The 14,867-nt window shown below is 35.3% G+C and overlaps 1 protein-coding gene across 2 annotated transcripts in view; it reads right to left on the bottom strand.

Moving 5' to 3' along the window:
• IBTK (inhibitor of Bruton tyrosine kinase) overlaps positions 1 to 14,867 on the bottom strand; it is a 94,130-nt gene that overhangs the window by 69,767 nt on the left and 9,496 nt on the right. For both annotated transcript variants that reach the window (XM_008263147.4, XM_002714548.5), the window contains exons 3-8: positions 13,209 to 13,305; positions 11,084 to 11,208; positions 6,353 to 6,463; positions 4,911 to 5,081; positions 2,733 to 2,850; positions 2,466 to 2,646 (exon numbers count right to left, since the gene is read on the bottom strand). In XM_008263147.4, coding sequence (XP_008261369.1) covers positions 2,466 to 2,646; positions 2,733 to 2,850; positions 4,911 to 5,081; positions 6,353 to 6,463; positions 11,084 to 11,208; positions 13,209 to 13,305 — 803 coding nt within the window. The remainder of the gene's footprint in view (positions 1 to 2,465; positions 2,647 to 2,732; positions 2,851 to 4,910; positions 5,082 to 6,352; positions 6,464 to 11,083; positions 11,209 to 13,208; positions 13,306 to 14,867) is intronic.

The following is a 14,867-nucleotide window of genomic DNA, read 5'->3' as shown; positions in this document are numbered from 1 at the left end:
TATTCCCTACAAGGTGGCCATTACTTTCTGAAGGAAATCCTTCCCACTCAAATGCCTCTATCCACATAACCATTAAATACCTAAACCCACTTGTTACTCCACATATTCACCAAGGGCTTTAAATAACTAGTAAGGCTATAACCTCTTACAAATAACTGCATTTCAACAGAAAAGAAAATGTTAACAGATAAGAAAATTTTCAAACCTCAAAATGAAACAGAAACACTAAATTTGAAATGTGGCCAATCCTAAATAGATATCCTACCACGAAAGTCATCACAATTGCTAATTAGTAACTCATCCATTAGCCACACATTATATCTGTTTATCTGATACGCAGAGCATTGTGTGAAACCTGCCTGATGCTATTCCAATCACACTCCTAACTTTCAGACAGTTTGCCAACATCACAGAAATTAAAATTACCATGTCATAACTTATTTTGTAACAAAGGAATTTTCTTTTAAAAACTTGAATATAACTTACATTTATAGAATGCACTGTTTCAAGAGCAAGTCTTACAAATGTTAAGCAAAAATACAACCTACTATACCACAAATCACCCCATGCTCAAGAAAAAAAAATTTTTTTAATCAGTTCTAAGAAAACATGTATTTTCACAATTTCATGTTTCTATACAGAAATATGAATTATAATTATGTTAAAAGTAACATTCTGGCCGGCTCCATGGCTCACTTGGCTAATCCTCTGCCTGCGGCATCGGCACCCAGGTTCTAGTCCCAGTTGGGGCACCAGATTCTGTCCCGGTTGCCCCTCTTCCAGTCCAGCTCTTTGCTGTGGCCCTGGAAGGTAGTGGAGGATGGCCCAAGTGCTTGGGCCCTGCACCCGCATGGGAGACAGGGAGGAAATACCCAGCTCCTGGCTTTGGATCAGTGTAGCGCTGGCCGTAGTGGCCATTAGGGGAGTGAACCAACGGAAGGAAGACCTTTCTCTCTGTCTCTCTGTCTCTCTCTCACTGCCTATAACTCTCTCTCTGTCTCTCTCACTGTCTAACTCTCTAATTGATGGACACAGAAGATAGCTTGTGACAAACTGATGTCTGACATTTTCTGAACAGGAGCTAACTTCATAGAGGGTACCTGTTTAAGAAGCTACCAACTCTTAATTAGCAAAAGCACATTTTGTTGCATTTAAATTTAAATTCCTAATTGCTTTCAAAGTTAGACAGTTATTCTCTAGAATTCATGTTCATAGGGCCAGTGCTGTGGCATAGCAAGTAAAGCCATCACCTACAGTGCCAGCATCCCATATGGGTGCTGGTTCAAGTCCCTGCTGCTCCACTTCCAATCCAGCTCCCACGCTAATGCATCTGGGAAAACAGCAGAAGATGGCCCAGATACTCGGGCCCCTGCACCCACATGGGTGACCAAGAAAAAGCTTCTGGCTCCTGGCTTTGGATCCTCCCAGTTCTGCCCAGCTCTAGCCGTTGCAGCCATTTGGGAGTGAACCACCTATGGAAGATCTCTCTCTTTCTCTGTCTCTCTCTCTGTTACTTCAGGTAAATAAATAAATAAATGTCTTTAAAAAAAAACAGAATTCACGTTTATGACTATTTCCACTAATAAGAGTCATATCTTCTAGGAATCAGTTGTATTTATGCAACAGACCTATTTCTATGCGTTCATTTTTTGCTATAATTACATAATGAAATATTATCTAAACTAATGAAATAGTAGTATAAAAAGAACAAAAGCATTTTCTATAAAACTGCTATAAAAATAGATATGGATTCACCAACTATAAAAGATTGAAATATATTAAAAACAAAGGATTTTGCACCTAGATTTCTTCACAACAGTTTTTAAGCACTTTCTCCTTAAACTAATCAAAATGAAATCACAGGTGATACATTATAAGTACTGTTTATACACAAAGAACAAGGCATTCCAACTGGTAAATCCATTCATATTAAAAATGTTATGATTCTCTGATCTTTTTGCTTAGTCAACTAACCTCTAGCTTATTGCAATTAAAAAGAGACTACACAAATATAAAGATTATTTTTAAAAATGCCAGATAAATACTGAACCTGTATATAGAGTTCCAAGTGTACAATTATTTTTTAAAAATATGTGTATAATATCAAAAAGGCTACATATGAGCTGATGATGATATTGTCACAACCAAGAATTATGAACAATAACAAAAAGAAAAATCACATAGATCATATTTAACCACATGTTAAACACAATTCAGAAATACTGCTTTACAATTTACAAAGAGAAATTTCATATTTACTGGATCCTTGCTAAAAGATTAAGATGAAAGGAAAAGACTTCTGACTCTCCCCAACACATTTCAACCTTTCCCATCGGACATTTACAAAACATAGCATTAAGCTGATACTCAAGATAATTGCTAGAAGAAGAGAACTATTATTAAATAACTATTATTAAATAACCCATATTATTAAAGTTATGCTTCTTTCACAGAAATATACATACTTAGATGCCATTTTCTTGCACTGGTAGTCTGCAAGTAAATAAATATCTCCCCTGGTGGTTACACAGACAGTGGCCCCATCACTTGCAGCAACCAAAGACACACTAATGTCCTTATGATGAAGAGCAGAGACTTGACGAGGAACAGTTACACATTTTTCTCCATTGGGATCTAGCAAATAGCCTAAAAAAAATCATACAAATAAACAAATCATAAAATATCTGTCCAAGAGCCCATTTTTTTTTAAAAAGTCAATAACGATTTCTTACCTAGTTGTCCACCGTTGAGTCCCATAGTGTAAACAGCTTCTCGTGTCCAGAGCACTGTGTGAAACCTGCCCGCTGCTACCCCAATGATTGTCCTTCCTTTCAGATATTTTGCCTGCATCTATTCAAAAAGACAAATAAGACTGCAGATTACCTAATCTAGTACAATGTTTCAAAGATCCAATAAACCAGGATGGTAAATACTTATACAGCATATTTGCTGCTAGCGTCCCTCCAGTGTTAATGGCAATCATTGCTAACAGAGCTTAGCACTCATACTGAGACACAGCCTCTTCTCAAAACACAATGTTCCCATGCACTTTCAGTCGGCAGTTTTAACATATGGAAAACTGACATGGCACAAAAACCAAATTAGTAAACTTTTAGTTACTTATGTTTTTCTACCAAGTAATATACAAAACAGGCATTCTCATTCTTTATTAGAAAATGTGATACTTTCAAATTTGACATACCCAGGTTGTTAAAACAGTGGCACTATTAAAACTTGGGCCAAACAAGTCTTTGTTGTAAGGGATTATGTTGTGTGCCATATGTTTAGTACTATCGCTTAACTCTACTGACCACCTGTTAGTAGCACCACCAACTCCCTCTAGTTGTTAAGAATACAAATTTCTCCAGGCATTGTCAAATGGCTACCAGGGGTCAAAGTTGATCCCAAATCAGAATACCAGGTATTCTTTTATCAACAAGAGCTCCAAGACTGCCACACAATAAGAATATTTTTGCCATTCTTAGTTCTATAAAATGCTTAATGACTAAAAAGAAATTGTAGGGGCTACAGCTGGGGCATGGCAGTTAAAGTTGCCTCCTGTAGCACAGGCATCCTTTGTGGGCTCCAGCTGGAGTGCCAGCTGCTCCATTTCCAATCCAGCTCTCTGCTATGGCCTGGGAAAGCAGTGGAAGATGGCCCAAGTGCTTATGCCCCTGCACCCACGTGGAAGACCCTGAAAAAGCTACTTGCTCCTAATCAGCCAAGCTCCAGCCGGTGTGGCCATTTGGGGAGTGAACCAGTGAATAAAGACCTTTCTCTCTGTTTTTTCTCTCTCTATAATTCTACTTCTCAAATAAATAAATAAAATTTTTAAAAAGAAATTACATTTCTTCTAAAAAGTATCAGGCTGAACACCTCCAATTGTTTTGAACAATTTCTATTGATCCATTAATCAAAACAAATAGAAAGGTTCTGAATTTAAATGTTCATTTAAAAAAGTATATCTAGAAATACTTTTAAATCAGAACATTAAACTTGCAAACAACTGGATAAAGAAAATGTGGTATGTATACACTACAGAATATCACTCAGCAGTAAAAAAAAAAAAAAGGAAATCCTGTCTTTTGCAACAAATAGATGCAACTGGAAACCATTATGCTTAGTGAAATAAGCCAGTCCCTAAAAGACAAATATCCCATGTTTTCCCTGATTTCTGGTAATAATACACACAGCACAAAAAATGCAAACTACATGAACATTTTAAGATTTGATTATTGTTTACAGCCTTTGTCTATACTCTCATGTAAGTGTTTCTACTAAAAAAAAAAAAAGAAATTTAACCTCTGAAACGCAAAAAGTTTAAGGTGAAAACACATTATCAGTGATGACTCTTCGTATTAATTTAGAGCACCAATCTCAGTTCTATGTATTATAGGGCCCTGAATGTTGTAAAGGGCACTTTCTGGTGATGGTTGTGCAGTTCAAAGTCAGAAAGAACTGAGAATGTGGCTTTTAGACCCATGTCCCCTCTCATCAACTACCAAATATGACATTCACACACAGGCAGACTTGCTGAAGCAAAATAGAAGTTGAGTTTCTAGATGCTTCACTTGCACTGGCCCATTTTGTACTGATAAATGAAATTTTTCTTAAAGAGGATTTAAAAACTCTAAGCTTCAAATCCTCCACATCTCTATTATGAATACTTCAACACTGAATCTAGGGTAGTTTGGAGGCTAATCTATGGAGTACTTCATTTCCTAAGTGCTTTCTTTGTTATTCCAAAAAAATGCTAATTTATACTAAGCTTAGTTTCACCTGTGAAAACTTAAATACACACACACACAATGAAGATGAAGTTAAATAAGTAAAATAAGTTGTTCTGTCAACATCTTTCATATAGGTTTTATACAAAATAGTCACCTTATTGTATAAATAGAGAAGTTTACCTGTCTGGGGACATTACAACTGGCAGGTGGAGGAACAATTCCCAATTGATGAAAAATATTTAGACCAAATGTATAAACACATCCATCTTCAGTTAATACAACAGTATGATCCTTAGCAGCTGCCACTTGGGAACAATTATGACCACTCAGTCCTTCCACAAGTCTGGGGACCTATAAAATTAATTTTGATGTAATATATTAACTACTTATATAAAAATGCAAGTAGAATATAATACTACATCCAGAATGACATTACTGATGTATACCTATATCTATCACAGATAAACTTTATATTTCAGCAAAGAGCAGATATGTTTAAAATGATATGTTCAATGGTTTATAAGAGAAATAAGTGAACCCAGAAAGACATTTTGATAAAATAATTCAATAAATGCTTTTTAAGTCCTTACGATATTCCAAGTACAAATTTGTTTAGTATGAGTAGGGCTCTTCAAAGTATTCACTGGTATTTTTTAAGAAGTAAATAAAGGAATCCAGGCTTTCCTTCAGTAAGTAATCAAACATAACAATATATCATATTCTTTTGGAGTCATCTGTCCGAGTTTAAATCTTATTCATTATATTCATAATACTTTTCCCTTGGGTGAAACCTCTGATGTGTTATGTGACTTCCCACTTATAAGCTATTTAATCTCAATCAAATTCCCTAACCTCTCAGTATCACATTTTTCTCTTCTGAAGAAAGCAGCAACCAATAAATGATCACTTTATTAGTATTATCAGATATAAAAAGCAAATAATAATCTCTGTAACTCACAAGGTTGTTGTGAGACTTAAGTTATATTAATGATAGTTCATGAAAAACAAAAATAATACCTGGAACACCGCAAACCTTCAAAAAAAACATTAAAGCTATTGTCACAACAGCTTTCTCTCCTTTTGAAAGCCAACCTTGAATAGTTCATAAATATGCCAATAATTACCTCAACAAAAAAAATCTTAAAAATACACTGGCGAGCCAATTTTCTGGTATGTAATAAACTAGATTTCTTCCAATACACTGTTGAAAGCTTAAAAATCAATTCAGCAATTATACAATGAACATATTGGTTCAATTTTTAGATCAAAGACACTTTAATGAGAAATTCAAAATAAAAAACCTGGACTGCCTCAGGAAAAGGGTTTTACAGTTAGTCTGCCTTTTTTTTTTATTTTAACTCTGGAAATATTGTGAAGTTTACTTATATACTCTCCTGACTCAGTATTTGCTGCAAAAAATTATTTCTCCTTGATATCTCTGTTTAAGTCCTTAATTTGAACATTATATATTAGGAAAATAACTAAGTTATCATAATTTATCACCAGTTGGTATATTATTTTCTCCTAACACTTGATAAAAAAATTTTTTTAGCTAACTAAAGCTTCCAGTTTACCAATGTTTTACTGAAGTTACCTAAACAGTGTAATAACATTTCAGTTACCAAGCATGTCTGTTCATCTCCATGTCCTAAACGTCCTCCAGGGCCATGACCACAGGTATAAACTTGCCCTTTCTGGGACAGAAAGACTGAGTGAAATTTACAAAGCACCACCTAAGGGAAAATAAGAAAATATCATGAAACTCTGTAATTAAATATTTTATTTTATAAAAAAAATTCAAATACCTAATTGTTTCAACAAGCTGATATGTACATGTAGATTCATTATACTATTATCTCCACTTTGCACTACATGTTTAAAATTTTTTATAATAATCATATAAATATGTATGGTTTATTTTAAAATTATGTCTAAAACACTAACATGCAAAAAGAACAAAAAAGGTAATTAAACATGTTACTTAGAGAAGAGATTAAACAAGAAAAACGTGTTTAACCACAAGAGGTAGAAGCTAGCTGTTTCCAAATTAATGAAATACCAAACAGTAAAAATTGAGCAGAGTAGCATAAAGATTGCTAAGAGTGATAAAATGGTGGCAAGGCCTTACATAATTTATTTATACACAGGGATGAGAAAGCAGAATGCCCTTTTTCCACCTCTAGTTTTATCCAATACATCTTTAATACATTATATGACATCAACTTTATATTTATTGATTTATATTTATTTTATAGTTTTTCTCCTTCCTACTTCCTTTTTTATCTGCCCCATTTGCACCATCCTCTCTGTACCAAAATACACACCTATAATACCTACATCTTCCAGACAATAAGAATAAGGAAATGGTCAAACTGCATGAGCAGTAACAGGAACCAAAAGCAGCTTTAAATCTACATACACCTAACCCACCAGGTCACATTTTGCTGTTTTCAGTGCATTTAATATTCATTAAACTCATTTTATCTTACTACCATTTAAACATTTTTATTGTCTTAAAAAATCACTTGTATTTATATTTCTATCTATAAATATTTCTAAATTAGGATACAAAAAGATGACTGAGAAATAAAGAAATCCTAGAGAAATTTTTCAGAAAGTGAAGATCCTTTGGAAAATAAGAAAATATAAAATGAACTATAAGCTCCAGATATTTACATGTATCCTTAGACCCCCTCAGAGAACTCTCTAAACACAACGTGCCACTCAAAAAAAAAAAAAAAAAAAAAGAGTTATTGGACAGGTCTTGTACCACAAATAACTTAAAAGGAAGTCTAAAATTAAAAACCAAGTTTACACTTTAAAGTTAGAACTTATAAGGGAAAAATCATTTTATGAATCAAAAATTACACATTTTATTCATTATTAGAATGCTATTCTACAATCTATAATTTCTACTATTAACCAATCAGTGATACCAGAGAGCTTAAGTCACCCAACTTGAAAGTCTCTGAATTTTTTTTTAAAAGATTCATTTTATTTATTTGAAAGACAGAGTTACAGAGAGAGGTAGTGACAGAGAGAATGAGGTCTTCCACCCACTGGTTCACTCCCCAGATGGCTACAACAGCCAGAGCTGCGCCGATCCAAAGCCAGGAGCCAAGAGCTTCTTCCGGGTCTCCCACGTGGGTGCAGGGCCCCACGGACTTAGGCCATCTTCTACTGCTATCCCAGGCCATAGCAGAGAGCTGGATGGGAAGTGGAGCAGCCGGGACTAGAACTGGCGCCCATATGGGATGCCGGCGCTTCAGGCCAGGGCATTAACCCACTGTGCCACAGCGCTGTTCCTGAAAATCTCTGAATTTTTAAACAAGGCAATTCAATGTGTCTTTTGAATTACTGGTCATATGTAATGATAATATTAATACTCTATGGTCTGTGGTAGTTAAGTTGGTACTGTGCTACTGAATCAGCCCCTTTTCAATAACTAATAGCGCTTTCTGTATCATTGGTCTTCAGTAAATATTATCATACTTGCTTCTTCTTTCCTGATTGAAATTCACACTGTTTTCCTTCTTCTTTTTTTTTTTTTTTTTTTTTTTTGGACAGGCAGAGTGGACAGTGAGAGAGACAGAGAAAGGTCTTCCTTTGCCGTTGGTTCACCCTCCAATGGCCGCCGCTGCAGCCGGCACACCGCGCTGATCGGATGGCAGGAGCCAGGTGCTTTTCCTGGTCTCCCATGGGGTGCAGGGCCCAAGCACCTGGGCCATCCTCCACTGCACTCCCTGGCCATAGCAGAGAGCTGGCCTGGAAGAGGGGCAACCGGGACAGAATCCGGCGCCCTGACCGGGACTAGAACCCGGTGTGCCGGCGCCGCAAGGTGGAGGATTAGCCTATTGAGCCACGGCGCCGGCCTACTGTTTTCCTTCTTCTAAAACCTATGCATAGTATACTCCCTAATATTCATTTTGTGGTAGATGAAATCTCCATGATCCTTAAATACTCACAAAATAATCTTATATCCTTGCCTTAGCTGAAATGTGGCTTCCTTTCTGAGTACACTGTTTTACCTATAATGCTGTCAAGTGGAATATCTCAATTCTTCTATAGCACACATATTTTAGAATCAGAAGGTACCATCAGTCTATTTTCCTAATGTCACCATTATTGTTTCACTCTTATGTAAAAGCCTCTGCTCCCGAAGGGTTCATGAAATTGGGCTGCACTATGTACTAACTCTGGAAAAGAAAAACAGGCATCTTTCTTATGCCTCAACTCTAATTAATCATCACTGGTTGCTAAGGTGTGAATCACCATTTTAAGGATTCTCAGTACCTGCTCAAGCTCGGTGTATATTTACTTAAGCTCTGGACTGCATTCGGGCAGAACCTATTAGCTGTAAATGCTCACTACACTGCTCATCTCCCTCACAGTCACTAGACTCAGATACCAGGCTTATGATTCCTGCCCATCTCCAGAACTTTCGTAATCGTTAATTCCTTCCAGGTATAGGTGGATGGCCTGCCAGAATCCTAGCTTTTAGGACACTGCTCTTTCTCTAACATCTAGCTACTTTTCATTCCTATATGGGCTCTTGTTCCTGATCTCTCAAAACTTAATATTCCCTAATATTAACTGTTCTGTTTCATAATTGATGGTTGTAAGCCATTAGATCACGACTTTAAGTTTAAAAAAAATGCAAAACTCTAGTGTCCTACAGAACTCTAAATATGATAGCCATAAGTGATCATCTAAATATTTTTCAGAATGCAATGAATGATATCAACAGTCACACTAGGAAAAGAATCATAAACCAGAACTGTTCTAGGCAAATCAGGCATATGTTGTCTAGGTAGCTCTAAAAACTTTCTGAGAATTCAATCTTAAAACTTGAGCTAAGAGTTTATAGGTATGTGATATATGAACATTTGTTGAAAGCTAAGAAAAAGCAGTAGGTTATTAACAAAAAAGCTCCAAGCTCATATTCTGCACAAAAACAGCTTTTTTAACTTCAAAATGCAGAAAAAAATAATAATAAGTTATGAAAAATATGAGCAGAAATGTTAGTTTAGGAAGACTGAAAAAGGCCTTACATTTCAAGTCAGAGTTTGGATTTAATCCAAAGGTGAAGTAGCAGGAAAAGACATAATTAGCTTTGTTTTCTAAAGACAATCAAGTCTAGAGAAGAATATTAATAGAATATTAATCGTTGGAAATGAATGCAGCCAAGGAGTCAAGTTAGGACACTGGGGGCCAGTATTGTGGAGTAGTAAGTTAAGCCTCCACCTGCGGTGCTGGCAGCCCATATGGCACCATTTCATGTCCCAGCTGCTCCTCTTCTGATCCAATTCTCTGCTTATGGCCTGGGAAAGCAGTGGAAGATGCTCAAATGCTTGGACATCGGCACCCACATGGAAGATCCAGAAGTTCCTAGCTCCTGGCTTCGGATCGGCTCAGCTCCAGCCAGTTTGGCCATTTGGGGAGTGAACTAGCAGATGGAGGACCTTGTCTCTCTGTCCATCCCTGTCTGTCTGTGACTCTGTCTCTCAAATAAATAAATAAATCTTAAGAGAGAAAAAAAAAAAAAAGGATGTTGTTACTGTTCCAAAAAAGAGCCTGAAAAAGCCTTGGGACCTAGGCTCCCGAGACAGAGTGAAACACAATAATTATGTGCTGAGGTACAATCTTTAAGATTTAGAAACAGATTTGTAGCATTAAGAATTAAGTTGAGGAAGTTAAGAAGGAAAAATCACGCTTCAGCCAAGGTAAATTCAAATATCTAGTAAGACAGTCGAGAGAACAAAGGAAATGAAGCTCATGAGAAAGGTGGAGGTTAGAGACACAACACTCAGCCACACACCAAGTATTACATATTACAGAGAAAGACTGTCAGCAGGAGCAGAATCTAAGGAAGCAGAAGACATGCAGCATGAAGATGTAAGATCAAAAAGCAAACCTTTACAGTTGTATCACTTAAAGCTTTACAATTACTTACATTTAAGAACTCAGGTTTGCTAACCAAAAGTAACACTGAACTTCAACAAATTCACTTGAGAAACAACTTAAGAATTCCAATTTTTTTTAAAATAGAAACAAAAAAAGCTAGAAAATTAACAGAAGCTTTATCTTCTGAAAATTAAACTAGTATCTGTACAGTCTCTTCTAATTTCTAACACCGTTTACACAAACATCTCATTTTGGGAAAGCTATACAATCTAACTAGGAGTAAAGATAATGAAAACTAAAACAAAATTAGTAAAGTTCTACTGACACAGTTCTTCATTAAAATGTTATTGTACCTCCAACAAAGTGAACATAATTCAAATGGAATGCAGAACTATCAAACACAAAAGTTCTTTTTAATCTCTAAAAGCACAGACTATACTTCAAAATACCTGCTTGATGTAAACACCACTCCTGGAGAAGAGATCCACCAGCTCAGGATGATGCTTGCTATTCTGGCTTCCATGACCCAGAGTAAAATTTGTATTGTCACCCCAAGTATAGACATCTGTGGGATCTACAATGAAAACCAGTTTTAGAGTCATATATTTTAAAACAAATATCAGTTTAGTTCAACTACAGACATACACTACTAATAAGTTCACCTAAAACATGACTCTTTACAAGAACTAATGTAACTACCATATTTAGACAGACGCCAACATATTTTTCAACTGTGAATACATAAATACATAATTCTAGGAAGAGAAATAAGAAAATCCAAATCAAAGAACAAGTCTGTCTCAGCATAAGCAAACAGCTGTTCTTTATTCAAATATATAAGTGTGTGTGTGTGTGTGTGTGTGTATATATTCAATTATTTGAAATGCAGAGCAAAAGAGAGAGAAAGAGAAAGCATCCATCCAGTGGTTCATTCCCTGAATGACCCAAGGAGCCAAAACTGGGCCAGGCTGAAGACAGGAGCCAGGAATTCCATCCTAGTCTCCTATATGGGTGGCAGGAGCCCAAGTACTTGGGCCATCTTTTACTGCCCTCCCAAACACATTAGCAGGAAGTTGGATAAGAAGCTTAGTAGCTGGGACTCGAATCAGCACTGTGATATGAGATGCCAGCCTCACAAGAGGCAACTTAACACTGTACCACAACAGCAGCCCCTGTTCTATGTTTATAAGTGGCTAAAGTTAACTGCTAAATGAACAAACCACCATCAGCCATAACAAATAAATTTCCATGAAAATAATATATAGTTATTTTAAATGTAAGACACTAAGATGCTATGATATAAAAGCTCTAAGTAAATTTGATGTTATTGTTTCTATAGAAACATTCACTTTCAGTAGTTTGTTCTCTAGACACAAAATCACAACAATAATTAGGGTAATATTCTAATAAACTGGAATAATACTAAATAATACTAATGCTAATGTACTATACATTTCTCTATTTAAAAAAATGTTAGAAGATAGGATTTTGCATTTTTCACGATATGGAAACATTTGCATTTTTCACCATAAGGATATGTTAAATGTCTGAGGTGATATATATATATTAACTCTACACTGCATAATGTATACATATACCAAAACATCATATGGTAATCCATAAATATGTATAATTCTTAAATGTCTGTTTAAAAACTTCTAAAATTTTTTTTTAAGATTTATTTATTTTTTTGAAAGAGTTACAGAGAGAGAGAGAGATACAGAGAGAAAGAGACATTCCATCCACTGGCTCACTCCCTGGATGGCCACAACATACAGAGCTGGGACCGGCCAAAGCCAGGAACTTCATCTGGGTCTCCCATATGGGTGGCAGGGGCCCAAGCACTTGGGCCATCTTCCACTGCTTTTCCCAGGCCATTAACAGGGAGCTGGAAGGAAGTGGAGCAGCTGAGACACGAACCAGTGCCCACACTGGGTGCCAGCATCACAAGCAGTGGCTTATTAAGAGGCTACACCACAATGATAGCCTCAAAATTTCTAAACTCTTAATCAGAAAACTTAACCATAATTAAGAGTATGCTATAAATCTACATTTTTTATTTTGGGAGGCTGATAAAGTCTGAGAGTGGTATAGTGTCCAAAGTAAAAATAAAAACGAATTACTGAACCTAAATGCAAACTATGCAGTACCCATTGAAGTCTATTCTCCTTTTCTGACAATTCCCCATTTAAGCTTAAAAGGCAAACAAACCAGAGGGAAATGTAATTAGGGTATGTGGGTAAAACAATCACTTTCATTTCTTTTTCCTTCTACCTAAATTCTGATGATACTTTCTAGATGCATATTAATTACTTTTAAAGTAACTACAACTCTGCCTTCCCGTTGTAGGTTTTATTTTCACTCTTAAAGAAATAAATATGGATTGAAACTGGAAAATGCAAAATAAAACAAAGGGTTCTAACAAAACCAAAACAGCAACCAACATATTTCAAAGTAAAAGTTCTTTGCAGATATCCACACAAAAACAAATCTCAATTATTTTACTAAAAATAAAATTTCACTAAAATCTTCTGAGCTATACCTTAATGTAATATATCTGTGGAATTTTCTTACCAGTATTCTTGAATACTACATGAGTTGGTCTATCCTTCATTACAAGATCCAAAGCTGACAAGCCTTCTTTATCTTGAATATACAGACTAACACCATGCTAAAAAAAAAAAAAGGAAAGAAAAAAATGCATACATTTTTGTGTTTTACCAATTTAGCAAATCAATAATTTCCTATTTTGATATAGCAGGAAATCAGGTGATAAAACCCGTAAAAACATTATAAGAAAAATAAACATTTATTAACCATTTTCTCTCACAATCACACACTTATTTCTCTCACACAGAAGAGAATTTATTTCTATGAGAGAATTCTTCAAAAAGTACGTGAACAGTGAGTGGTATAAGTAAGTTTTTCTTGGAACAAAAAATTTTGAAATCTATGCAGTGTTTTTATTACACCTATTTTTCATGAATTTTCTAAAGACCTCTTGTACGCATAGATTACAAATTTTTGGTACCAAAATAAATTTATATTTTAATTCTATTTTCCATTAACTTTTTGAAATGCCCTCATATTTGTGTTGTCTCAAATCACATATAGTCAGATTGTATTTTTCAAAAAATAGGTGAATATTTGTGTGTGCTTAAGAAGAAATTCAAAGTGATCTGTAATTTTTTCATGTCCACAATTCAAACATCCAGAAGAATATTTTCTTCTTTATTATACAAGACAGCATAGTCCAATCCTATTAGCACACTTTGTTTTTGTCTCTGTAAAAATAATTGAGGTTCAGGGGAAAGGACAGAGAATATTAATTTCAGATTATTATTATCTCATTACACTTTTTAAAAATATAAAATGTATGCCTTTCCAAGAATAATTTTAAATGTTTGCTGACAGTTTAAGACTTTCAACAATAATTTAGACTTACCTGTGTTAACTGGTGTGAGTTATCACTGCCTATCCAAATACAGTACACCAACACAGCTAGAGGTTGAAATGAGCCACAAAGTTTTTAAACTCTGAATGGTAACATGGTAGAATATTCTGTTTAACTACTAATAGAAGAATTTCCTCTTACCTCATAACAAACTAATAATCTTATAAAACTAAAACCAATTCTACCTTTGCTGTATTCCACAGGGTTCAAATACCTGATTTCACAAAGGCTAAAATTAGAAGTGTTCTTCTAAAATGTTAATAAGTTTAAGACTGTATGTTGTCCACTACTTTGAAAAAAGATATAGTAACCTCTTGTGGGAGAAACTGAGCTTGGCTTTTATAAACAAAAGGGTAGATTCTGAAGCATAATGTTCCAAGTTAAGAATATGTCAAATTAGAACTTCATTACTTAGATACCTGGAGGGTTTATGTCGGCAGTTTTGTAAATTGTCCCTGAAATGTTATACATACCAACTAAACTCTCCTAAGACCTTAACCCTGACATATGAATGGCAACCCCTTGGGATAGCAGAAAACCCAGGGATACTCTCAAGACTGACAGAACAACTTGTAGTCATACAATATTCTAGCAGACACTTGAGAAAAAAGGCAAGGATATACAGGTGGGGAAGGATAAGAATGGAGCTGATAGATGCTGTAACTCTTACTAACCCAGCTTTCCCTGTAACAGATATTAGTAAGGGAATTAATCAATACCCAAAGGTTTTAGAAATAAATTTACTACACTTTTAACAAACTCAAGAAAAGCGTATTTTC

Source organism: Oryctolagus cuniculus, chromosome 5 (genome assembly GCF_964237555.1).
Source record: "Oryctolagus cuniculus chromosome 5, mOryCun1.1, whole genome shotgun sequence".
NCBI classification, from domain to species: domain Eukaryota; kingdom Metazoa; phylum Chordata; class Mammalia; order Lagomorpha; family Leporidae; genus Oryctolagus; species Oryctolagus cuniculus.
This window is presented reverse-complemented; position numbering and strand designations above follow the sequence as displayed.